This window comes from Natator depressus, chromosome 2 (assembly GCF_965152275.1).
Source record: "Natator depressus isolate rNatDep1 chromosome 2, rNatDep2.hap1, whole genome shotgun sequence".
NCBI classification, from domain to species: Eukaryota; Metazoa; Chordata; order Testudines; family Cheloniidae; genus Natator; species Natator depressus.
The window spans coordinates 119,368,438-119,395,363 of NC_134235.1; the positions used below are offsets into that span (position 1 = coordinate 119,368,438).

The window sequence follows — 26,926 nt, forward strand, 5'->3', positions numbered from 1 at the left end:
GCTGTTAATTCAAGGAAGAAAGGTTGCATAAAATCCAATCTGTTCTAGAAATATAAGTGACCTTTCCAGTACATAACATTTCAAATATCAAAGTATATGGTAAACATACAAATAAAGAGAAGGTAACATACCTCCTATTTACAGTACAGTATTTTAAATCATAAAATAAGTTCCATAAAGTACAACTGGCAGGTAATTCACAATGTGAGTCCATTGGTGCTTTAACACCCTCACTTAAACTCAAATGCAGTTAATTCATTTAATAATGCGGTCCAAAAATACCCAGATCAAATAAAATATTTTTAATCAAAATAATTTCCATTTACTACTTATTTTTTCTTTTCTTTTTAAATTAAAGCTTTCATCTACCCTACCCCACCCCAAGGGGGAAAAATGTATACTGGTGCTATAAATATAAATGCTACCTATGAAGACATTTAGTAAATCAAGCTTTTTTTCTTCAAGTTTTTGTTTAGCAATTAGGCAGCTGAACTCCCATACAATTTTACTTTTGTCCCTCTCCTGCATACCAGTATCTTACTTCAAAAAAAAAAAAATCTTTCATTTCTGCTATGAACTGTGAGGAATGCCAAAAACCTATGGATATACAGTGGTAATTTGTTCATCGGTGTTGAATATAGCAGTCATGAAAAATTCACTCAATCTTCCAGATAACCTCAGTGCACTTTAGGAAATCAAATATTACCTGGAAGCAATTTAGTACATATTGGCTTTTAAAAATAAAAATACAGCAGCATTAAACTTACTGACATGACACCAACATGATTAATACCATCTTAGCACACGCATTTCAGTCTTTCACATTATACCATAATCACGCATAGTGGTAAATTATTATAAAATAGTGACTTTGCTATTTGGTAGACCAGTCCTAATACTAATACCTGACTATTTTGTAGAAAACCATAACTTTTGTTCAGACTGAAATAAACCATTTACATTCTAAATACAATGCAACACTGTGATAGTTTAGGGAAAAATCAAATCAAAATCTATCAAGTAATGTTCATTCTGTGTTGACACAGAAGTAGAATAGCTTTTAAAAAAAGGACTCACTGTCAGCTTTCATCAGAAATGCAAACACATGGAATACAACATTCATACCATCCCCCCGCCCCTTGTCTCTTGTAGCAATCAGGCTAAAACACTACAATGGAAATAAGATCTTTCACTTTAAGCTTGCTCACGTTCATAAATCTGTTTTAGTCCACAGTGTTTCATTCCCTTCCCACTTGAAGTATTTTCATTCACTCTGGACCCCAGAGAGTGTGTGTGTGTGTGTGTGTGTGTGTGTGTGTGTGTGTGTGTGTGTGTGTGTGTGTGTGTGTGTGTGTGTGTGTGTGTGTGTGTGTGTGTGTGTGTGTGTGTGTGTGTGTGTGTGTGTGTGTGTAAGTAACAAGATATTACATATACACACTATTCTGTGAGTCTTTAGTCTCGCTCCCCACAGGAAGACTAAACAATTTCCCCATATAATTCATGAGCATAACAATTTGCTATAGTTTGGACAAATCCTCTACAAACTGCCAAATACTCATACAGTCCAATGAAACCATGTGGACACACAGTGAAGGTGGGAGAGAAACAAAAACAGCAGCATAAGGAGAACAGGCTGGGGGTGGAGTGGGGTGGGACAGAAGAGGCGGGATTATGAGGGAACATGACCAAGTTTCTTGTTTCAACCATATGGCTGCTCCACCAGTGATGTCGGAGGTCAAAGGACATTTTAAAAAATGCAGTAAACATTGCACATGTCTCAAGTCTTCAGTGCAAAAGTATGGTTCAAATGCTCTTTTGATTGTTTGGCTGTGTGTTTGAGTTACATGCATTATGCAAGCTTTTTGCAGAACCAGGAGATCAGGGACTCAGTTTTCTTCTTTTGTATTGAACAGAGGTGCAAAAGCAATGAAAAATTCCAAAAGAATATAAAACCAGGAATATCCCAAATGCAAGACCTCAGGAAACATTCCCCCTCCCTCTCAATTCCCCAAACTTCAGTTTGTTATGTAGGCAATGTTTACTTGTTTCAGTCTGCAGAATCCAACGTATCATTGGAAGGGGGAGGGGGAGGTGCGTATCTCAGTCTGTAAGTGCCTAAAACAGGAAAGAGAACTACTAAGTCACTGTTTACAATTAAACAGATTACAAACCACTACAAGGTATCAAAATGGACATGCTCTTCAAAAGGCATTATCTTGTTCTCCAATCTTATTTAAAAGGAGGGCTCAAGCTTCATCAAGGAGATGAAAAACGATGAAGTGTCAGCATAAAAGAAATCCAACGTAAAAATGTAAGATACTACCTCCCCTGGAAAAATGCAAAGTAAAAGCAACCCCCAAACACCAAGACTAATTTTTCCTGTTCAAGTTTGGCAAACATGATTAAGGTCAGAACAGACACACACTGAGGATCAGAAAGGAACTGATGGAAGAAAAATGTATTTAATGTTCTACAGGTACAAACACTTTCTCCCCCTCTTTTTTTGAATGGAAAGAGGATGGAAGTTATAAAACCGAAGTCACTTGTTAAAATTTGATTTCTTATTAGTGTCTTATTTCAATGTCTTTTTGCTGCAACTGTCTCAGAAGTCAAACAAATCCCACCTACATAAAATAGGTTATACAGAGGATAGTTGGTTATGCAGAGGTAAAAAATACATCAGAATGACCAGTTTGTTTTCTCAATCTTCACATGCTTTAGAAATCCAAGCCATGTATTGTATATAGTACCTGACAATTTCCAATCCTTTTTGCAACTGAATTCTACCAAAACATCAAAGGGAGTGGAAGACTTGACATTAATAGCATGCAAGTCTGAAAATACTGCCAAAAGCCTAGAGAAAAGAATGACAATTTAGAACAGAGATGGGTTGATTTCCTAACCGAATTTCATACCCCTTCAAAATTTAGTTTAGTACCTGTGAACTCCATTTCCCCCAGTGTTTGATTGGGCCTAGATAAGCCTCTTTGCGGTTTTATAGCAGACCACTAGTGCACAACGTACATTTATACAAACACACACGCACACACCTTTCTGCAAGAACAGAAACAGCATGGTCAGTAAGGTAAAGAGAAACTAGTAAATTCAAAAGCAAGTCCGTTGGGAGCTATCATGATTACCTTGCTGATTGGCCTCCATGGATGACTGCTTACAGTCCTGCGCATAGTGTCCACTTATACCACAATTGTAACATGAAACATTCCCATTCTTCTTGGGCCCCGATCCATTTGTGTTGGCAACTACGTTAGGTGCTGGATATACAGGATAGTACCTCCCAAATCCTGCCATTTGCTGCATACCATAGTTGGCTTGGCTCCCCATTACTGGGTCATGCATCAGTCCATTTGCATATGGAGTCTGAGGCAGGAAAAAAGGAAGTTGTGTTCCATTGCTTTGATGTGCTTGGTTGAGGTAGCTGCCATTGCAAAGAGATGGCAGAGTGAAGAAAGGTGGAACTCTGTAGACTTGTCCATGAATAGGGTTATGATAAAAATAGCTATTGATCTGAAGGCTTCCATTGGACCCACAGCTGCATCTACGTCCACAAGAACCACAAGCCCCAGACCCCAACTGCTGTGGAGGCATTAAAGTCCCATTAGTGTTAGTATTTCCAACAGCATTTATATAGGATGTGCTGTCACTCTGCGCAGTGCTGTGTGTTAAAGCAGGGCTTGGGCTAGGGGCAGGGCCTGGGGTATGGGTAGGTATTGCAGGGGGAATAGTTGACTGGATCTGACCAACACCTAAACCAGCTGATTGAGGTGGTGTGGAAGTTGCTACAGAGTTCAGCACATTTGTATTCTGGTTGGGCAACACACTGGTAGCATGAGGAGTGCCTGGCAAAGTATAGGAAGCTGGTGGAGGTGCTGTTGAAAGACCAGCTGCGGGAAGAACTACCTTTAGACTGGTAGGCTGAGGGATTGCTCCGGTGTTCCCCTCAATATGAGGCACCATTTGATTCAGTCCTACCACTTGGGATGCAGGTTTTGTGATGGGATCTGTATTAGGAACTGGGGATCCTGGAAAACTACCTGGGCTGTGGACTGGGATAAAGGCAGTATTTGGTGAGCCAATGCTTAAGTTTGCTGTTGGTTGCTGTGGTCCATTAACTGTGCAATTTTCAGACGATCCCTGTGAAGAGGGTATTTTCAATCTGTGTATTGCCAAGTGCAAAGCTGGGCTACCAGGCTGTACAGAATGTGGAAGGAAAGTAGATGGTACTGGTAGAGGGGAAGCCAACAGCTCAAGGCGTTTTTCAGATTCACCAGAAGTCATTGGCCCTATTCCAACTGGAGTTGAATTTGCAGATTCTCTCATTGGCGATATAGCGACAGGAGTGGTAACAAGCATTCCCATTGTTTTACCATCAGCAGATATGGGTGGTGGAACTACAGCTTCAGGTTTCTGTGCACCATTGTGCATCACACAGTGTAAGGCAGGCATAAATGAAATATGTTGAAACTTTGAATTTAAAGGATCCTCTGAAATACTTCCATTCTCGCTACTCACTGAAGAAATCTGAGCAGCTGCTGCTTTGATGTTCGATGGACTGACAGCACCATAAACAGTAAACCTGCCTGCGTTTTGTTTCCCAGAGTCCTCTGAATTGCTGTCTGTATCTGTTGAAGATAAAGCATTAGTGAAAAACTAAAAATGCAAACTTGAGGTTTACTGAATTTTAAAGGCACAAATAAGTGTTATTTCATCTTGATGTAGAATAAATTAAAGACTGTTTATCCACCTTTCCAGCTTGGGTTGGACTGATTTTGAATTAGAGGCATATCTGCCTTGCTTTCCATTATTTGCTTACACCAAATAATCCACTTGCTAATTTGTGTTTGTGACTTCTGTATCCATATGTATAAGTGGAGGGCACAGAATAAATTAAGCTACTCCCATCCACCTGGAAAGATGGGAAATAACTATGCCCCCAGCTGGTACAATTCTCAAAATACAGGTGGCAGGGGAAGAGGAGAAAAGATCTCAGACTCACCATGTATAGTTAAACAACTTTTCTGCTCCTTTAGCTTTTAGGACAGTCAAAACATTTTCATCTACTGCACTGTCAAATACAAGTAATCTACAGCACGGGTTCTCAACCTTTCTCTTTCTGAGGACCTCCAACATGCTATAAAAATTCCACAGCCTAGCTGTGGCACAGCTGTTTTTCTGCATGTAAAAGCCAGGGCCAGCGTTAGGGAGCAGCAAACAGGGCAATTGGCCAGGGCCGCACACCACAGGGGGCCCATCAAAGCTAAGTTGCTCAGGCTTTGGCTTCAGCCCTGGGTGGTGGGGCTTGGGACCCCAGGCTGAAGTCCTGTGCGATGGGGCTTTGGCTTTCTGCCCTGAGCTCTAGCAAGTTTAACACTGGCCATATTTGGCAGACCCCCTGAAACAGAGGGCCCTGGACCCCGATTGAGAACCACTGATCTACAGCACTGAAAACAAACAAATATGGTTAGCGCTGAGATTTATACACAATAGGTTTGCTACATTTTAAAAAACCAAGGTGTTTTCATGTGTCTTCTCAATTTTCAAAGAAAGCATTTCTTGTATTTAACCAAGTTTCTTAAGTGTTAAGAGCCCCAACACAATATTAAGTGCATGAAAGCCACTAGTCCATCATTCAGAGCAAATAAAAAATGTAAGTAAATGGTGAAAAATAAATTAAGACGTTAATACCTTAGTCTTTTATCAACTCAGGTAGGGGATATTTAAAGATATACACAATGATTTTTACCTTGACAGTGTTCCTAAAAACTAAAAAGAAAAGGAGTACTTGTGGCAGCTTAGAGACTAACAAATTTATCTGAGCATAAGCTTTCGTGAGCTACAGCTCACTTCATCGGATGCATTCCCCACTGTATTTTCAACTGAATGCATCCGATGAAGTGAGCTGTAGCTCACGAAAGCTTATGCTCAGATACATTTGTTAGTCTCTAAGCTGCCACAAGTACTCCTTTTCTTTTTACGGATACAGACTAACACGGCTGCTACTCTGAAACCTAAAAACTAAGACTGTCTGCCTTAACCAAAGGAAAGCCAGGCAATCCAGAAGGAACAAACCATGAGAACAACTTCTAGTGTCTGCATAAAAAAAAGCTGAGTCCTTCCTATACAGCTTATGCCACCATGCATTACTCCTCATGGTCGCCTTCCCAACCCTGGCTCCTACCCAGCCTTGTGTTCATCCTGCCTCCATTGCCCAGCTCCACAATATACTCTGCATATATCCTCAGTCAACATCACATTTGGTTTTATGTTTAAGAAGCTGAACGTAGAAGAAGAGGATAAGGCACTGAGTGGGGCTAATTACGAGGCACACAGGGAAGAGTTTTGAAAATGCTATGCAGGGAGCATGAGGCAGGGATGAGCGCTAAGTCTCTTACAAGTAAACATACAAAATTACAGAAGATGAAAAGTTTCACACACAAAAGAAGTGCGGCAAGTTTTTCTTGATTTATCAGATTGAGAGATGTTACAGCTGAAAACATGACAAGGTGTAATCGTGCCGCACATTTGGAATCTTACAGCGGAATCTCAATGGGGGGATTTTGTATATTTGGTATAAGGCTGAGCATTGCTCCTTTTTCCTGGGGTATATGTTAACGGCAATATATTTATCTTGGGGATTTTTTTGTATGTTTTATACTGAAGTAAAATTCAAAGCTATTTTTAAAAGCTTTTGAAAATAGCCCCTCTCAGGAAGGCAGACAGCAGAACATTCTCCAGAAAACTTATTTCAAATACAGATTATGGAGTCACCTTAAGCCAGCAGTGAACAAATGCGATATCTGTACATCATCTCATTGCATTTCCTATAACTTTGTAATTTCCAAGGAAATCCTTAACAGTTAAACAAGCTTTGGAAACTGCCAAAATGTTGTCGCATTATTGAAAGTAGATCCTTAACTTGTTACAGAACTTTGTGTGCAGGAGATATATTGTTTGTTCACTGCTTTCTGGAAACATGCGACATGCACTATACTCCTTCACAGTAAATAGACAGCTTGTGTCTTCCAATGATGTTGCTAATTAAAGTATATAAAGCACATTTTCCTACTGTCATATGACTGCATATGTGTCAAGGGGTTATTATAATGGTATAAAATGAAGGGTACAAGTTAAGTATTGCAAAGCAAAGATTAACATTTCTTGCCTTCAGGAATCAATACCACAAAATGTATCACCTAGGTACTCTCTACCATCAACACAAACATGCGTACTTGGATGTAAGTACAGTGTCAGAAGTGTTAATATAACTTTGGTGTTTTAAAAAGAAGAGGAAAAACCTTAATGAAATTTATGGAGCACTGTTTTCTTGGAGGCATAAAATTAGTCAATTGGTAAATTGAGTACACCTAAAATTGAGAGTTATTTAACATTGCAAAACAGGGTTTTGAAATAGCAGTGAAAACCTGAATCCTGACCAGCTGGCAATGCAGTAATCAAATATATGACGGATGCAATCACAGTTACACTACTTATAAATATAGTATAGGAATAAAGATTAAATTAGACCGTCAGTAGAGCATTCCAGAGTAAAAGTGGTCAAGCTCAATGTTTGCCCTACTGAGGTGTCCGAAGTACACACACACACGCACACCACTGCACAAATCCAACCTCTGTCCTTCTCTTCTTCACTTTCAAAGCTTTCCCTCCCATCATGTTGTGGGCTAGAAGGAGAACTGTAACTCTCTGAAGATGTTTCTCCACATGTGTCACGTCCAGATCCAACGTCCAAATTCAGATCTAAAAATAAAAAGAACCTCTCTTTTTATTTTGTATCACACTATATGGCAGCTGGGTTATTTTGGATTGCTCACGCCCTGCTAGTTCAGATTAATTTTTTATATATATATATATATAATCTCCAAAAGAACTAAAAGAAAGGATAAATGCTCAGTCAAATGGTGTCCTTTGCTGAACTGCAGTAGATCAATCATGTCCTCTCTTTTGAATTGCTATCAAATATACTGTCAGGGGGACTTTCAACCAAACACACACTTCCCCACCTTAGACTTACTGGGAGAAAGTTCAATTTCTTGGGGAGTTTTAATAGTTAAATATGTAGTAGAACCGAGTCACGATAGATCAGGGGTGGCCCAGCTATGGCTCTGGAGCCACATGCTGCTCCTCAGAAGTTAATATGCAGCTCCCTGTATAGGCACCGACTCGTGGGCTGGAGCTACAGGCGCCAACTTTCCAATGTGCTACAGGGTGCTCACGGCTCAACCCCTGGCCCCACTCCACTCCACTCCTTCCCCCAAGACCCCCGACCCTTTCCTTAAGTCTGCCACGCCCTTGCTCCTCCTCCTCACCCTCCCCCCAAGCCTCCTGCACACCACAAAACAGCTAATCGCAGCGGGTGGGAGGCGCAGAGATGGAGGATTAGGTGCTGATCGGCAGTGCTGGTGGGTGGGAGACACTGGGGGCAGGGAAGCTGGCGGGGGGCTGTTGACATGTTACTGTGGCTCTTTGGCAATGCACATTCGTAAATTCTGGCTCCTTCTCAGGCTCAGGTTGGCCACCTCTGTGATAGATCATATCACCCATCTTCCCCAACCAAGTGCAAGCAGACTTCCTGGGAGTGAGAATTTTGTATTCACTCAAATGAGATTGAAAAACCAAGGTAGTCTAACATTCTCTTAGATATAAAGGTCAGTATTTGCTGCTCTGGTCACTGAAAATAAGATCCTCAAGTGGAATCTCAGAAGTATCTGACAGTGTACAAAGCTACAACATAACTAACTAATGGCATGGCAAGACTAGAAACAAGAACCAAAGACCAGAGATGGGAGATGTCATGAAAGAGAAAAAGTGGTCAAGTTTTACCAACCTAAACGGAACATTTTTAGACCACACCCGGTTATAGCTACAGAGGAATTCCAGCATGCCATTCAGGAAGGACATTCTTCACAGACTGAGCTGCAATAGCTCTGCCTTTGAGCCCATTCCAGATGCAGCTCAGTATGATGTGCAAATATAACCTAGCTGATCACAAATGTTTGGGAAGAATACGAGTGACCATCTCACCTTAAGTAACTGAAAGTCAGGGCAGACACGACCAGCTTTCTTGCCATATGCTAAGCAACAAGCAGGCAAGCACATTCTATAACTATTACCTTGAAATCAACAACTCCAAATAGAAGCAAATTGCTTTATTTGTTTACTTGCGATTTGGTTATCACCTTGGCTAAGGTCCCTGTCAGGCAACATTCAAATGGTAATTGCTCCTCCAGAATACTACTGCATTATGGACTTCCATACAAAAGGAACAATTCAGACATGCCTTAACTTCTGAACCTGTCAGAGGCATTGCTCTGGCCTCCCTACTTGTTCTCACCAAAATCCCCCAGAATTTCCCTTTACAGAATTCTTGATATATATATTGTCAGTCTTAAACAATAAGCTCTCCAGAGCAGATAATCATGCTGTATAAAACACCATGTAAATTTACAGTGTTAAGTGACTGCTTGCCATTTCCTCAAAACACCACAATATTCAAATACAGGATATTACCTGAATCTTATCGGGGTTAAAACTTAAATCACCTCTCTCTTATCCAAACAAAAATATGTGCCAGACAGTCACCACAGTGTAGAGTTGGGTTAACAAAGGACACAAGTAATTATCTTCATTAGAACATTTTACTGCAGATCAAAACATCCCTTAGCATGCTCACACAGATTGAAAAAAGGACCCAAGATAGAAGTCTATAGCATTTCAAGAATGAATTATTTCAACCAAGTATCCCTCAACACTTTGAGGCCTCTTCCAGGACTGAGTTCAGCCACTAGGTGGTATCAATACCTTATTATCAGCAAGGACAGACCTTTTTGTCCATAGCTCATGCCATGACAATCTGAACTGGACCGACTGAAGTATCAGAGGTTGCATGTTGTTCTAATACATAATGTTGCTTAAATGTGTGGGCCGAGGTCCACATTGCAGCCTTACAGAAGTCCGTAATGGGAATGCGGCAATGAGTCCAGTGGCACCTTATAGATTAACAGACGTATTGGAACATAAGCTTTCGTGGGTGAATACCCACTTCATCGGATGCATGTAGTGGCATAATAGGAATGTTAAGGAACGCTGTGGAAGCCAATAAGGCCCTGGTGGAATCTGTGCGAATCTCTGCAGGGGGTTGCCAGTCATGTTGATGGTAACACAGTTTGATGCAATCTGAAATCCATTTGGATAGCCTCCGTTTAGATATGGCGTCCCCTTTGGATCATTTAGTAATTGAGACGAATAGTTTTGGGGACTTACGAAATGATTTAGTTCGATGTAAAAGGCTATTGCCCTGCCTGCATCTAGGGTATGTAACAGGGAGTGCCATACCTCGTTGGGCTTGGGGTAGAATGCCGGTAGATAGATGGGCTGATTGAGGTGACTTTAGGCAAAAAACTGGGTGGGGGAAGGGGGGGGGGAATTCTCAGGGAAACTGTCTTTGAAAAAAATTGTGTATGGTGAGTCTGCCATGAGAGCTCCCAACTCTCCCACCCATCTGGCAGATGTAATGGCCACGAGGAACACTAGCTTCATGGAAAGGTGCAGTTGAGAGCACGTTGCCATGGGCTCAAATGGAGGGTTGGTGAGGACCCGAAGTACTAGGCTGAGGTCCTATGGTGGAGTAGGATTCTGCACTTCCAGGTCGACGATGCCTTTAAGGAACCATTTGGTGAGTGGGTGGGCAAAGAGCGATAAATCATCTACTTTATGGTGGAACGCTGTGATAGTGGAGAGATGTACTCTAAGCTCATGAAGAGGCCCGATTTTGTAACAAAGCCTAATACTATAGGCAGGGAGACAGATTGATAGAATCTGTTTTTGTTGGCACCAGGTATCAAATCGTCTCTATTTGTGCAGGTATGTGTGACAGGTGGTTGTTCTGTGGCTGTTTAACAAAATGTTTTGTACTTCTGTCAAAGCATGTCATTTCAGATCCTGAGCCACGGAGTAACCATGCTTTGAGGTGGAGTCTTTGGGGATCCAGATGAAGGATGTGATCTGCGTCCTGGGACAGAAGACGAGGCAGAAGTGGGAGCATACGTGGTGGACGCACCACCAACTTGAGAAGATAAAGGTATCAGGTTTGTCGAGGCCACATGGAGCCCATTAGGATTTCTTTGGACCTATCCTGCCTGATCTTGTGGATCACTTGAGCTAGGAGCGGGATGGGAAGGAAAGCGTATAGGAGGGGAGTGTTCCACCGGATGAGGGAGGCATCGCCTAGAGAGTGGGGACCAAGTCTTGCCCTGAAACAAAACTGCAGGCATTTGGCATTTTGTGCACTTGCAAACAGGTCTATTGTTGGCAACTCCCAATGCTTGAAAACATTTTGGAACATGTGTTCCTGAGAGAAGTTCCTGCTTAATGCATCTGCTGTGGTGTTCTGGCATCCAAGTAGATATGCTGCTGTGACATGGATATTGTGTGAGATACATTAGTGCCAGAGCACTTCTCTGCATAGGGAATGTGAGAATGCTCCCCCCGCCTATGAAAAACATGCATGCCATGTTGTCTGTGAGGACTTGTGTGGTCTTGTTTTTGATGATCAGTAAGAAGTGGGAGCAAGCGTTGTTAATGACTTGTAGTTCTAAAACTGAGATCTCAAACTCAAATCACCATGAGGGCCCCATGAGGACTAGTACATTGGCACGAGGGCTGCATCACGGACACCTTTTCATATAAAGATATAAAGCCCCCCCACACCCCATTCCATCCCTTCCATGAGGCCCCACCCCTGCCCCACCTCTTCCCACCCCCTTCCCTGCCCCCATTCCAACCCCTTCCCCGCCTCTTCTCCACCTCCTCCCCTAAGCACACAGCTCCCCGCTCCTCCCCCCTGGAAAGTGCTGCCAAAGCCCGGAGGTAGGCAGAGGAGTGGGGACGTGGCATGCTGGGGGCGGCGAGCTTGGCGGCCACAGGAAATAACTCCATGGGGTGGGGGTGCAGAGACCTTGGCAGGCCACAGCAAATAAATCTGGGGGCCACATGTGGCCTGCGTGTTTGAGACCCCTCTTCTAAAAGATTTATGTGGAGAAGGGATTCTGCTGGGGACCAACGGCCCTGGATGGAATGTGAGTTCAGATGTGCCCCCAAGCCCAGGAGTGATGCGTCAGTCATGATGGTCATGGTTGGGGAATTTTGTACAAGAGGAACCCCTGCACAGACATGGTCTGGTAGTGTCCGCCAGAGCAGGGAGTCTTATTTTGCTTGGCATTGTGAGGTGTTTTTTTTACATTGGGATATAAACTCTGGAGTCAAGCTTGTAGATATTGCATGTGTAGTCTTGTGTGCCTGACAACAAACATCGTGGCCTGCAACTACTAGGCCACATGGCTGCAAGTCCTGGCAGTGACTTACAGGCTGTTTTGTGCTGTGGAGATCAGGTTGGTTAAGATGAGAAATCGTTGTGGTAGAGAGGCCATCACCTTGGGAGAAATGAGGTAGGCTCCAATCAACTCTAGTTTTTGCACTGGTGTTAGTGTTGATTTTTGTGCATTTATTCGGAGGCCTAACCCCATGAAGAGAGCTGTCAGCTGTTTGGTGCACTCTGATGCTGCTTGTTGTATAGGTGCTTTCAGCAGGAAGTCATTTAAGTATGGGAGTATCGAAGTTCCTTTCCTGCGGAGATAGGCCGCCATGATAGCAAGGTCCTTTGAAAAAACTAGAGAAGTAGCAGATAGGCCAAAGCGTAGGATCTTGTACTGGAAACGATCCTGTCCTATGGCTGGAATTATGGTGGCTAACGTGACCATCCTGAAATATTGGATCTTCACGAAGTTGTTGAGTGGAAGATTGAGAATGAGTCTCCACCCTCCTGTTTTATTTCTGTATGAGGAAATAATGTGAATAGAAGCCCTTCCCCTTCTGTTGGTATCAGTTTTACCGCTCCTAGATGTACGAGGTGGGTTACCTCCTGTTGCAGTAAGGCTTTGTGAGAGGGGTCCCTGAAGAGAGAGGGAGGATGTGGGGGGAGGGGAGTAAAAGGGATGAAGTATCCAACCTCAATTATCTCCAGTACCCATCTGTCTGTTGTGATGGACTGCCAGACTGAGTAGTAAGGAATTAGGCTGCAAATGGGTGAGAGATGGGGAGGGGTTCCAGTACTGAAAGATGTGGTGTTCTCAAGTCCTCGAGCAACACATCAAACTTGCTGGTGGGAGGTTGTTTGTTAGATATTGCATATTGAGGTGGAGGCTGGCGTCTTCTTGCGGGCCCCTGTTTTTGGCCCTGTACTTCATACTAAGTGTTTGTGTCTATGGTGTAGACCAGTATCTCTGCACGTTATAATATTTACTCTGTCTTCTCTTGTTCCTAGGAGTATAAATTCCCAGGGATTTCACTGTTGCCCTTGATGGTGTGTAAAGACTCATCTGTCTTGGCCATGAAGAGTTTGAGCCCTTCAAAAACAGCAGATCCTCAATTGTTAATTGCATCTCTCCGGGCTTTTCCAGAGAGATGCAACAAAGAAGATCATCTCATGGCTATCACAGTAGCTGTAGACCATGCTGCCATGTCTGCAGTGTTCAAGGCGGCCTATAATGCCATTCTGGCAAGCAATCAGTTGTCCCTCAGAGGTGAGGGCTCTAAACTCATTTTTTCTCCTCGGGAAGAAATTCAATAAAGTCTATACAATTTATGTGAAATTATTCACATAATTATCCACAGGGACATCACTCGAAGTTGATATAGTTGTACACGTCGGTTGTGGTAGACCGAAGGTAGGTGGAAGCATGCCCTGTAGTTGCATGGAGCTGCTTGGTACAGAGTGTCTTGTTGGCAGCATAGGTTTCGTTTTCCCCTTACTGTCTATACCTGAGCTGGCTCGGAGTCCTTAGCTCTCTTGTGGTACCCATGGTACCAGAAGGTGCCACAGCTTCAGTGGTAGAAACTTCTGGTGCGGTCGGTACCAACTGTGTATGTCGGAACGGGGACTGCCATTTCTTGGTCATTTCCCAAGTCGGCGAATCCAAAGTACACTTTTTAGCCACCTTTTTGGTTGGGTGGTTGATTGTCTGAGCCTAAGAAGAAGAGCCTCTGTCAGAGGCTGCTGTGGGTGACTTTTGCCTGGGGGGACTATGGGGGTCTGTGCTTCTGGCTCAAATGCAGGCTTGAGGGACTTCTCCATTAGGAGTAATTTCAGTTGCAAGTCCCTGGCTTTCCTGGTCCTGGCTTTTACTTATGGCAGTGTGGACACTTTTGAGGTCCGTGTATCTCGCCTAGGCAGTGGACACACTCAGTGTCCGTCCAACACTGGTATCGATAGCTTACAGGTGAGGCAGTGTTTGAAGCCTGGGGAACTGGGAATGCCCCTAAGGGGAGAGTTTTGTCTCCCCACGAGGGGAGAACCGAAAATAACGGTTCAACGAAAACCTACTTCTAATCAGGAAAACAGATTTTTTTCCCCCCTTCAAGAGATAGACAAGGATGAAAAGAAACAAAAAAGGGTTGACTGTCTCTAATAAAACGAGAAATAACTGGGGGGTTATTTTATGCTAAGTAAGCTCTGAGGCGATGCTAAATTCTCCAACTCATAGCCAAAAGCAGTAGAGAAGGAACTGAGAGGGTTGGTCGCACAGAGCCAGATAACTGCCTGAAGCAGTGCGAGGCGAGGACAGTGCATGTGTGACCCAACTGGGCACTGCTACTATAAATCTCCAATTATGATAGCAGGGGCACACGAACACCTAAAATGGATCACCCACAGGGACATCACTCGAAGAAGAACACTACCTTCTAGAACTTAAGAAATGTTCTCTACTTGGATAGCTTACTATTAGAGCTGGTTAAAAAAATTACATATTTAGGGGAGTCCACACATTGGCTTGCTGAAATTTCAAAAATGTCTGTGTACTTAAGTCTCATAAGAGAATCCTCTAACAAATAGGATTAACACTTCAGAACAGGAAAGGGATGGGGTTACTAAAGAGGAGAAAAAAATAGGAGGAGAGAATGAATTCTTGATACAGGACAAAGGTGAAAAGACCAGCAAGACAAACTTATAGCAGTAGCATTTTGGACAGACTGTGGGTGCGTGAACAGAAGACTTATGCAGTGAGGAGAGGGAAGATCTGAAATGGCAAAGATGTGACTTTGGTGATTAGTTGGATATATGGGAGAAAAAAAGCAGACGACAGATTATGAGCCTGGGAAAAAGATAGATAGCAAAGATATGGAAAGCAGAGTGATTAAGAACAAAAGTTAAAATTGAGATATTAGTTTAGATTTACTGTGTTAAAATCCCACTAAGGAGGAGGGTGAGAAGAAAAGGGAAAGTAGTTAATGAATAGCTGAAGTGTTACCTCTAATATTATAATCCTGCTTTCCAACAATGCTTCTCCCCACCCTCTTCCTCACAACAATAGCTGGAGGAGGAGGAGGAGGGGAGGAAAGTACAGAAGTGAAAATGGTACTCCTGGGAAACTTATGTGCCAAAAAAATTAAAAATTCTGCATATTTTATCTGTTAAAACAGAATATAATGACTCCAGTTTCAATAATTTTGGAAATGTATTTCAAAAATACCTGTCAACAAGTATGTGAACAATACAGACAACAGCAAAGATGATTTTCCCCAGGAGTAGACAGTTAAAGAAACCCCTACAACAACCCAGTTCCAGTTGGGGGTGGGGATAAGATGGGGCTTGGGGGAGGCCTCAGAGCCCAGACACCTGCACTCCATTCCTCCCAGAGCCCAGCCACAAGGCACCCCTCAGCCCAGACAGCAGCACCCCCCAGAGCCTCCCCCAAACTGTTTTACTGTCCCACAGGGGACATGATGTGGTGTGGCCCTGCCCTTCCTCACCCCCTTTATAGCGTAACCGGGTGTCCCGTTTTTGCCCTTAAAGGTCCGGTTGGCGGTGCTAAGGCAGGCTAGTCCCTACCTATCTCAGGGCACCACGCTGCACCCCAGAAGTGGCCAGGAGGTCTGGCTCATAGGTGCGGGCACCACAGGGCTCCGCATGCTGCCCCTGCCCTGAGCATCAGCTCCACAATCCCATTAGCTGTCACTGGCCAATGGGAGCTGGGGAGGGGGCACGCGCGAAAGAGCCTCCTGTCCCCTGCCCACCCTGCATCTAGGAGCTGGACCTGCTGGCTGCTTCCGGGGTGCAGCACGGAACCAGGACAGGCAGGCAGCCCTGCCTTAGCACGCTGACCGGGAGCCGCCCAAGGTAAACCCTGAGGGCCCAAGCTCAAACCCCAACCCCCTGCCCCAGCTGTGAGGCCCCCCTCCTGCACCCCAAACCCCTCATGCCCAGCCCCGAGCCAGCACCCCCTAGCCCAGAGCTCGTATACCCTCCTGCACCCCAACCCCCCAAACTCAGAGCCCCTCCTGCACCCCAGAGCCCTCACCCCACCCCACCTCAACCCCCTGCCCCAGCCCAGAGCCCCCTTCCACACCCTGAAACCCTCATCCCCAGCCCCACCCCAGAGCCAGCACCCCGAGGCCAGAGCCCACAGCCCACACCCCAACCCCCTACCTCAACCCACAGCCCCCTCCCACATTCCAAATCCTTGGGCTCCACCCCCAGCCTGGGGACTCTTCCTGCAGCCCAAACCCCTCATCCCCAGCCCCACCCTAGAGCCCACACCCCCAGCTGGAACCCTCACCCCCTCCAGCACCTCAACTACCTGCCCCAACCCTGAGCTCCTTCCCGCACCCTGACCCCTCATTTCTGGCCCACGCCAGAGCCCACACCCCCATCCTCAGCCCAGTGAAAGTGAGTGAGGGTGAGGGAGAGCACACCACCGAGGGAAGAGGAATGTAGTGAGTGAGGGGCAGGGCCTCAGGAAGGGGTGGGGTTAGGGTGTTCGGTTTTGTGCAAACAGAAAGTTGGCAACCCTACCCCTTTGCCAGAGCTGGCTGGGTCTCCCAGGCCCTCTCCTGTCCCTGGGAGAATGAGGATCAAAAAGAGCGTGCAGCCTCCAGGCCCACCAGGGTGGGCACACTGCTCACTGCGAGCTGGCCTCTGCAGAGTCCAGTGGCCCCTACTGGCAGCCAGAAATTCTGAGGGGGTAAACCAGGAATTGTGTGAAATTCTGCATTGCACAGTGGCGCAGAATTCCTCCAGGAGTAAAGTGGCAGAGAAGCTCTGATCATACCAGTTAGGAACCAGACTATCAACCAGTAGAATACATGAACTGCAGAGGTGGTTTAAAATAAAATAATCTCACTCCATTTGAAGGCATTAATTTGAGTGTGCAATTTCAATTATTCTACAAGTTGTGCCATTGTAGCAAAATCACTCTAGTGACGCAGAGGGATTATCAGAACTGCATGAAAGTATTCTGGTAGCCAAGAGGCCAATGGGGAGAGGAGAAAGCACAACTGAAGTGAGAAAGGGGCAATACCTATAGCTTGTACAGGCCTAAATATTTTATATGGAAACAAGATCAAAGTTATAGGACTTTGTGACCTTAGACAGGTGTGACCTTTACTCCAGTCAATATGTAGTAACAGATATACACTAGGAAGACAGGAAAACATCTTATTTTTTGTTTGTTCTCTGGAATTCAGTAAGTAACATTTGGCAGGTACACCACCACTGCTGCAGATATAATAGCACTCACTTAAGACATCTCATTTTTTCACCTTCAGAGGTATCTGAATACTTATGGACACCTGGCACACATTTTAGTTACGTTAATAGGCACAAATCCAAAAGGAAAGTGCCTTTACTATCTGCAAATCACAATTCAAGACAACTGAATAAAAATTAAGACACTAAAAATTAGGATGGTCAGTTAAGTGCAGTTAACTCATGCGACTAACTCAAAAATTAACCGTGGTTAATCGCAATTAAACAATAGAATACTAATTTAAATTTAAATATTTTGGGATGTTTTTCTACATTTTTAAATATATTGATTACAATTACCATACAGAATACAAAGTGTACAGTGCTCACTTTATATTTTTTTATTACAAATATTTGCTCTGAAATGATAAACAGTATTTTTCAATTCACCTCAAACAAGCACTGTAGTGCAACCTCTATCATGGAAGTGCAACGTGCAAATGTAGATTTGTTACATAACTGAACTCAAAACAAAACAATGTAAAACTTCAGTGCCTACAAGTCCACTCAGTCCTACTTCTTGTTCAGTCAATCACTAAGACGAACAAGTATGTTTAGAAGAGAAAAGCTGCTCGCTTCTTATTTACAATGTCACCTGAAAGCAAAAACAGGCATTTGTATGGCACGTCTGTAGTTGGCATTGCAAGGTATTTACGTGTCAGATGTGCTAAACATTTGTATGCCCCTTCATGCTTTGGCCACCATTCCAGAGGACATACTTCCATGCTGATGATGCTCATCATGGTGGATAAAAATCAATGATTAAAAAAATAAAAATTTCTGATTTAAATCGGATTTTTTTGATAAAATTATTTTTGAGAAAAAAACCTATTTAAAGATAAAGATATATTATAGCTCAAAGATATATCATGGAATAGGGATTATAAAATCTAATTCTATAGTATGAGACAATATATTCATATAATGTTTAAGAAAAGTTTTGTAAGTGAGTTTCAATAGTTCATGGATTAAGAATCCAATCTTATGAGGTTCCAGGGGCTTCTGTATAGATTTAGGTTAATCTACCTAATGGGACTCAGTGCTCAGTCTAGAGGATACCAGCAGAGATGCTTAGTTTTGCAGTTCTCAAACTGTGGGTGTGTGTTTCCAGGAGATAACATGCTTGTTAACAGCAAAAACGTTTTTAAAGAAATATATAGAGATGAGAAGTAACAGACCTCAACCCTATTGTCCCTCTGCAAATGTGTACACAAAGAGTCCATCCCTTACCTCTTTCTAGAAGTGCAAAGTTTCAAGAAGTTCAATGAATAGAAGATTGTTGGGGCAGACTAGATCTGGACAACGAGAAGAAGTCTGGCGATAAATGTGAGAAGGGAGGAACAGGCAGTAGAAACAAAAGTGAAATTGTTTGAGCAGCATATTACAGAAGTCTTGAGGTCTTTCCTTCATTGATTTGAGATCTACCATATTCTCTCACTAGAAGGGAAAACCTATAACGGCAGCAGGCCATAAGAGACCCAGTTTGGGAATATTTTAATGAAGTTCCTCAACCTGTGGGTAAGAGAGGCATATATGCAAAATGCAAATAGTACAACCAAGAAAGGCAAGGCATGGTTGCCCAAATGAAACATCATGAGAAGTGTTCCTTCTCAGGAGGAAGCTGCATTGAAGATGATGAAAGGAACATGTCTGAACATACAGGATCCTCAGGTTGGTAACAACCAACAAGAACGCACTTATGTAGAAATCCATGATTAAACCGAGTCTTCCTGACTTCCAAATCCACCCTGATGCTCATTAAAAAAATAGTGTTAAATTAGTGACTGAACACCTTGGAGGAGAATTGTATGTCTCCTATTCTGTTTTACCTGCATTCTGCCATATATTTCATGTTATAGCAGTGACCCAGCATATGTTCATTTTAAGAACACTTTCACTGCAGATTGGTACCTTCTTTGCATTTTGTCAATGTGAGTTTTCTAAAGATAGCTACAGCACTCTACCTAAGGTTTAAGTATCAGAAGTGCCTTCCAAACTGAGTGGGATGAGGAGTGGAGCATGCTTTCAGAAGTCTTAAAAGAGCAGCACTCAGATGCAGAAACTACAGAACCTGAACCACCAAAAAAGAAAATCAACATTCTGCAGGTGGCATCTGACTCAGATGATGAAAATGAACATACATCAGTCCGCACTGCTTTGAATTGTTATTAAGCAGAACCCATCATCAATCAGCATGGATGCATGTCCCCTAGAATGGTTGCTGAAGCATGAAGGAACATATGAATCTTTACTGCATCTGGCACGTAAATATCTTGTGACACTGGCTACAACAGTGCCATGCGAACGCCTGTTCTCACTGTCAGGTGACATTGTAAAGAAGAAGAGGACAGCGTTATCTCCCGCACATGTAAACAAACTTGTTTGTCTGAGTGACTGGCTGAAGGAGGAGGACTGAGTTGACTTGCAGGCTCTACAATTTTACATTGTTTTGTACATAGTTCTACTTTTGTAAGTTCAACTTTTATGATAAAGAGATTGCACTACAGTACTTCTATTAGGTGAACTGAAAAATACTATTTCTTTTGTTTTTTTAACAACGCAAATTTAATAAAAATAAAGTGAGCACTGTACACTTTGTATTCTGCGTTGTAACTGAAATCAATATATTTGAAAATACAGAAAACATCCAAAAATATTTAAATATTGTATTATTGTTTAATCATGCGATTAATCGCTTGACAGCCCTACTAAAAAAAGCAAACCATTCCTGCAGTGCCTTCATTAACTCCATCAGCAGTTGAGGCTGTTCAACACTCCAAGTACCCATCAGCGGTCTCCAAACATTCTTCCAGAAGTTTGGTTACTCATCTTTAAACAAGATGAGCACAGCTGACGCTATAACACTGAGAATACAATAGTAGAGTCTTCAGTTAACAAATCAGCACATAGTTTACCAGCATGAACTGTTTAATTTCTACAAAATGTACCTTCCAAAAGACAACAATGTAATGTGACAGAAGTTCTTAAAAAATGGTAGTTTAAAGAAGTCACCTCTGGGAGGAGGAAAAAAAAAAAAAGATACTCACTACAAAAGGCCCATTAGCTATACTGTTTATGAGTGTAAAGGAACCTCTGAAGTGATCAAATAGGGAGGTTCCTCAAGATGTATGGTCCCTATCTGTATTCCACACAAGTATGGATGCACACCATGCACCTGAGTCCAGAGATTCTCAGCAAGCAATGTCCATTGGTGTGTACAGACACACTTGCCTTCCTCATGCTCCAGACTGAATGCATAAAAGGCAGTGTGGACCAATGAGATGTGTGATTGTCACCTTCCTGAATTAGATTCAGAAAGGGATGAATCCTGATAGGACGAAGGGCTGACAACCTCAGAAGTTCCAGGAACAAAAATGGTCGGGGCCAGTTGGGTGCCGTGAGAATGACTCCTGCCCTGTTGTGAAGATGTTTCCCCAAGACCCGTGATAGCAGGGGAATAGGTGGAAAGACGCCATCTGAGTTGGTCCGTCCACAATAGCAGGAGAGCGTCACCTTGGGAGTCACTGCCCATAGATGCTCTGGAGCTGTGCTGGGGAAGTTACTTAGTCTGGGACATGGAGAGCCCATTGAGACGTTCCCACTAACTGAATGTCTCGCTCAGGACAGAACTCATGGTCTGCAGAGAACTGCCTGCTTGGGTTGTCTGCTAATTAATTCTGAACACTTGGATAGCGATGTGGTTTCTTGTGCACCAATTCCAAAGCCTGACTGCTACTAGGCAGAAGGAAAGGGATCTTGCGCCACCCTGCTTGTTTTTACCTAAGCGACCCTGGTGATGTTGTCCAACATTGCTTGGATACAGACTGAATGCATGAGCAGGAGAAAGGCCCACACACTCGTTCTGGGTTCGACTACCAGGTTAAAATTATGATGACCCTGGCGAGAATAGTCACTCTGGTGTTTATGTGGTCCTCATCTGACAAGCAGCATAAATGAAGTCTGACAAATGGTGTTACAAGTACATAAGGCCATGTGGCCTAGCAGAGAAAGCATACATTGCCCATTGATTAAAATGTTTGGGGGGGGGGTGAGGGGTGCAGAAAAGAGTGGGAGGAAAGCTCTTGCTGAAACTGGAGTCCAGTGTCGCTCTGATAAAGTATATCTCTGTGCTGTCAAAATGGACTTTTCTTTGTTCATGGAAACACTGCACTTCGCCAGAAGATGAAGCAGGAACAAAGTCACTCATCTGACTCTGTGGCTGGAGTGACCTACTACTTGGAGCTAATCATCAAAATATGGGAAAACAAACTGACATCTCAGATGGGCTGCCACCCATCAATGAATACTCTGAGCACTATTGCTAATGCAAAAGGGAAGGTCTCCAAACTAGTAATGTTTCCTGACTAACCAGGAACTGAAGCAATTCTGTAGGACAGATTAATATCTACATTAAAATAGGTGTCCTTCATATTGAGAAGGATGAACCACATTCACATCTTGTAGGGGGGGGATTATTGATGCTAGTGTTACCAACCTGAATTTGAATAAGATGTTCAGTTGTCAGGGGGTCCCGGGTCCCAAAAGGATCTCCACCCTGCATCTCTTTTGGAGACTAAGAAGCATGGGAAATAGTAACCCTCTCCCTTGATATTGAGGTGGTACTTGTTCTATTGCCCCTTAATGAAGAAAAAAATCTGCATCCTGGCAAAGAATCTCCTTGTGAGAGTGGTTCCTGAAGGGGGGTGTGTGAGGAGGGAAGAGAAATTTGATGGTGTAACCATGGTGGATAATTTTTAGCAGCCAACTGTCTGTCCTGACAGAGTCCCACTTGTAGGCAAAAAGTGAGATTATGAGGTTGCTCACAAAACTGTTGGATCTCGCTCACCTTCCCGTTCTGTATATTTCAACAGTGCCAGTCGTGGATGTCCAGGCAATGGCAAAATAGGATTCCTGCACCAATCCTGGCTGTTTAGAGTAGGGCTCTCATGGTCCCAATTATTGCCAGTATGATGGATCAACTGACAGAGGAGGACCTCATGGCATGACCCCATACCACCTTTCTCCTGTCCAATCTTATCTGGGGCTCCTTTGTCATGTCACTGCCTGATGTCACACAGACTTCTGTGGGGCCTAAGACTCATCCAAAGAAAAAGCCATATCATTCATCTCCAGCAGAACTGACGGTTGCATCTTAAGGCTGGCAGGTGGGATAGGAGAACAACTCTATATAATAGGACAGTCTCTTCCTCTGTTGTAAGAATGTCTCAGAATAGAGACTGTTCCGATAGGAGGGATTGGATTGAGCAAAGATGTCCGCTCGGGAAATGGAGGTCTTAGATCACCCTGGGGTACAATGAGAATCCACTGGCATGGCTGTCAGTACTGGAGCTTCCCTGGTCATCATGGCAGTTGGCTTCCTCTGGGGCTGTGTCATACTGGTAGTGCATTGGCTGTAGAAGTGGATGGGACCACCAGGAGGTATTTATCCCAAACCTCCTTTGTACCAACTTTGTACTCCCAACATTGGCGGAGTCAGGGAGAGAGCCTCTTTCTTCGGGGCAGTTTTAAATTAAGATGATTTGTCCTTATGTTTATGAGAGTGCTCCCAGCACTCCTGTGATACCTTCTCCTTAGGCTTCACAGTCTTAGCCTCTGGTTCCCAAGTTTGTGCTAGGAGGGGCTCTGCCTGCTTTATGAGACTGATGGGGGAATGAGGGGAGGTCACCCCTGGCACAGCTTTGGTTGGGGACTCATTGCCTTCTCCATGAGATTTTCTGAGTCTCAGTTCCTGATCTTCACGAGTTCTGGGGTGAAAGAGCAGCAGATGCACATATTTCTGGCAAGTGCGTCCTCACCCAGGCAATAGAGGCAGCATTGATGTTCGTCACTCACTGAAATGAATGAGGACAGGAAACAGTTTCTGAACCCTGTGTGTGCATAATTCTAGACTGGAAAGGTGTCAGCCTGCACCACCTTTTATGCTCTTGGTTTGGAGCATGAGGAGAGCTGTGGCACATGTGCAAGCCAGACAGACTCTACATCCAGGTGCAGGGGGCACATGCATATCCCATGTGTGGAATTCACATAGGAACCATCATTTGAAGAACAAGCTATATTAACTAATATAAAAACTATTTAGACTATATAAAAAAAAAGTTGGAGAAATCTGTGGACACTGGATTCTCATTCTGGCCACGCACTGGTAAGAAGAAACTGCAGAGGCATTGGCCTGCACTGCCTCTTATGCCCTAAGACTAGAGCACAAGGAAAGCAACTGCGCATATGTGGGCCAATAGACACTGTTACGAATCTCCAGACCCGGGTGCATGATGTGCATGCATACCCATGTGCGGAATACACATAGGGACCAGCACCCAAAGCAGAGCTGACTATTGCAACTGTCATATGATCATATTGTACCATTGTACACACTTTCAAAGGTCATTTCTGAGGTTGGAAAAAAAGAGTCAAACAGCTGAATGTAACCCAGAATATAAGCAAACTTCCTCCTACTGCTGGGGATACCCCCCTTTCCCATTTTTCCCTCCTTGACTTCACTTACTGCTGGGTGAATTCTGTGCAAATGTGTGCACACTGAAAACACGTCCCCTCACCGATTTCTTTGCTTCCCTGCAGAAAGTGATGGGGAAGCAAAGGGAAGCCACATTGGCGCCAGTTACTTTTTAACAGGCCTGGGAATGCCCATGGATATAGTTTGCGGAGCGGTGGGGGGAGAAGAGGCAGTGAGGGAAGGAAGGGGGGCAGAATAGGGGCAGGAGAGGCATGGGAAGAAAAGGGGACAGGGGAACCTGAGGGGGGAGCAGGAGCTCTGCATGCGGTATCCCCTCAGCACCATCAGCATCTGGGGCTTCCACACTAAGCAGGCCCATCAAACCCTCACTCTGACAAGCTCCACCTACCCTGCATCTGGACCACCCCGATGAGCACCCCCACCTCCCAAACAGCTGCACCTGGACCTCCACTCCTCCTGAACTGGGTCCTCCCTGCTGAACCCCCTCTATCCAGACCTCCCCACTGAGCCCCATCCCCCCCCCACTCCTGCAGAGTCCCATTGTCCCTGCATCCGGAACCCCAGAACGAGCCCGTGTATCCAGATTCCCCCATTGAGCTGCCCGCAGCCAGACTGCCCCACATAGAAACCTCTCACCCCACATTTCCCGCACTAAGCCCCACTACATTTGGATTCTGCTGGGCTCAGCCTGCCTGCTCACACCTGGTGCATCTGGCACAGAGGGGCAGGGCCCCAGGGTGTTTCTGGGGTGTGGCAGGTCTAGCCCTTGTGTGCAACAGGGTTGGGTGCAGTCGAGTCCCTGTCCCGGGGGTAGGGAGATGTGTGCACACATGCAGGATGATCTCCCACTTCCATGCAGCCAGTGGCCTGTGCTCCCCACTGCCATGCTGGAGCCTCCACATTTATTTATTGACAAATACAATTTGCACAATTTTAAAATATTGTGTGAAAAAATTTGTTGGTGCAGAATTCCCTCAGCAGTACTTCACTTAATCTGCTATTTGAGCTACTATTGATATTGGAGAAAATACCCTCTTCCCTCTGATAATGTTCCATTTACTAGGTACTTTAATTCTTGAAGTGCTCAACTTTTGGTTTCAGCTCCTCTACTGGTTGGTTCAATTATATTGAAGTATAGAGTGGAAGCATTTCATACAAGACTTCACATTTAAGTTTCCCATTTGAGGTGAAAAGTTGGTATTTCTGCAGTTCCTCGGTTTTGTTAAAATACATTTTAAAATATTCAAATATTGACAATACACTAGGAAACAAGACATTTAAACTATTAAGACAAACCAATCTTCCTTAAAGCAAATGTATATTTGATGAGGATATTTTCTACTGCATTTCTCTTTGCTGCTACACAATGAGCAGGTTAACATTAGTAAAAGTTTCACTACTTTCTCCACTTTTACTCTTCACTTTCTCAAACTGCACTACCCTCAGTGTTACTAATCATTATACTAGCCAGACAAAGGTTGTTAGGACAGCAGCACTAATGACTCCTTCCTCTCAATGTATACACAAATAAACCATAATAAATTGCTGTTTTGTGCGGATTCAGAAAGTTTCTCATTTCACTCTACTGCTTGTGTTTGAAGCAGCCATTTATGCCTACCCTACAATTCTTTTCCTTTGATGCTAATAGAAGGAGGCAGGGAAGCCAAGCTAACAAATATGGTATCAATAGTTGTGCTGACATGGGAGACAAAAGTAAACAGGCTTAAGTTTGGTTTTTGTCCAAAACAAATAAGGAGATGGGGGGAAGTGTTCAATACGGAGGGGCACAAAAGGAGAGGGAAACAGTTACTGTGTTTTAGATAACAGTTAAAAAAAATACACACACATATTGGAATTGCCCTTTAATATTAAAATTAAATAAATTCCTAACAATTACAATCACTAGCAGAGGATCTCAACACTGGGTACTCTTAAACACGCATGTAGTAACTGTGCAAAAAATAGGACTAGATTAAAGATATGGCAGCTTTAACAGATTTCCTAAGTATAATGAGTACTATTTTACTATAGTTAAATAAGAGTCTTTTTCCTGAAGGGAATGTCTTACCTTTTGCTGCCCCTGCACGGATGTGCTGTGTTGCTGCAACTCTAACTCCATTAATCCTATTGCTCAATCTGCTGTCAGTTTTCTTTATGTTATCCCTATGTAGATAAAATGAAAGAATATTTTTCAAAGGTAGTTTTGGCAAAGATAACCAAGTGTACTACAAAAGGTATAATATTGCTTTTATTTGCACTGGAATATTTACTTATGACCTCAACTGTGCTTATCAGTGAAAACAGTACCCTACAGAAGTCAATATTGGGATATATCACAGGTCAAAATTGCAACCCGTGTTATTCAGTATATTTAGTAAAGACAAACGAGAAAACAGATGGGAAGTTGGAGTTAGCATTAAAGTTTCTTCAGGTAAGTAACAGAAATATAGCAGAGGCACATACCAGATGGTCTTACAAGCATCCATGTGGTAGACAGCAAAATGGTATGTGATTTCAACTTATATGTATATATAACAATACAAAATAGTGCAACTGGCTTAAATTTTTCACATTGACGGGCTACCAGCTTACAGAAACAGCTGAAGTAGTGGTTAATTTAAAGACGTCCATCCTCACCAAATTACTGTACACTAAGCAATGTCAGATTGAGGAACATTTTAATGAAGTGTCCTGGATAATTTTACAGCCTCTAACTTTCACACTGTTAAGAAAAAGAAAATTCTATATCCGTTCAGGATATAGATGAAGTCCACTTTCGTCAACAAAACAGTGGAGAAGTACACACTGAAATGCTCCTT

The 26,926-nt window shown here is 43.5% G+C and overlaps 1 protein-coding gene and 1 long non-coding RNA gene across 3 annotated transcripts in view; one reads left to right on the top strand and one right to left on the bottom strand.

The window, feature by feature from the left end:
- LOC141982681 (uncharacterized) overlaps positions 1-13,449 on the top strand; it is a 71,451-nt gene extending 58,002 nt beyond the window's left edge. The window contains exons 4-5 of the long non-coding RNA XR_012638172.1: positions 10,959-11,120; positions 13,355-13,449. This is a non-coding gene — a long non-coding RNA (uncharacterized LOC141982681). The remainder of the gene's footprint in view (positions 1-10,958; positions 11,121-13,354) is intronic.
- The window catches only part of ZCCHC2 (zinc finger CCHC-type containing 2), a 72,623-nt gene continuing 47,071 nt past the window's right edge, over positions 1,375-26,926 (bottom strand). For both annotated transcript variants that reach the window (XM_074944970.1, XM_074944969.1), the window contains 4 exons: positions 26,176-26,270; positions 7,645-7,773; positions 3,141-4,640; positions 1,375-2,115 (listed from right to left, as the gene is read on the bottom strand). In XM_074944970.1, coding sequence (XP_074801071.1) covers positions 2,048-2,115; positions 3,141-4,640; positions 7,645-7,773; positions 26,176-26,270 — 1,792 coding nt within the window. In that variant the 3' untranslated portion in view covers positions 1,375-2,047. The remainder of the gene's footprint in view (positions 2,116-3,140; positions 4,641-7,644; positions 7,774-26,175; positions 26,271-26,926) is intronic.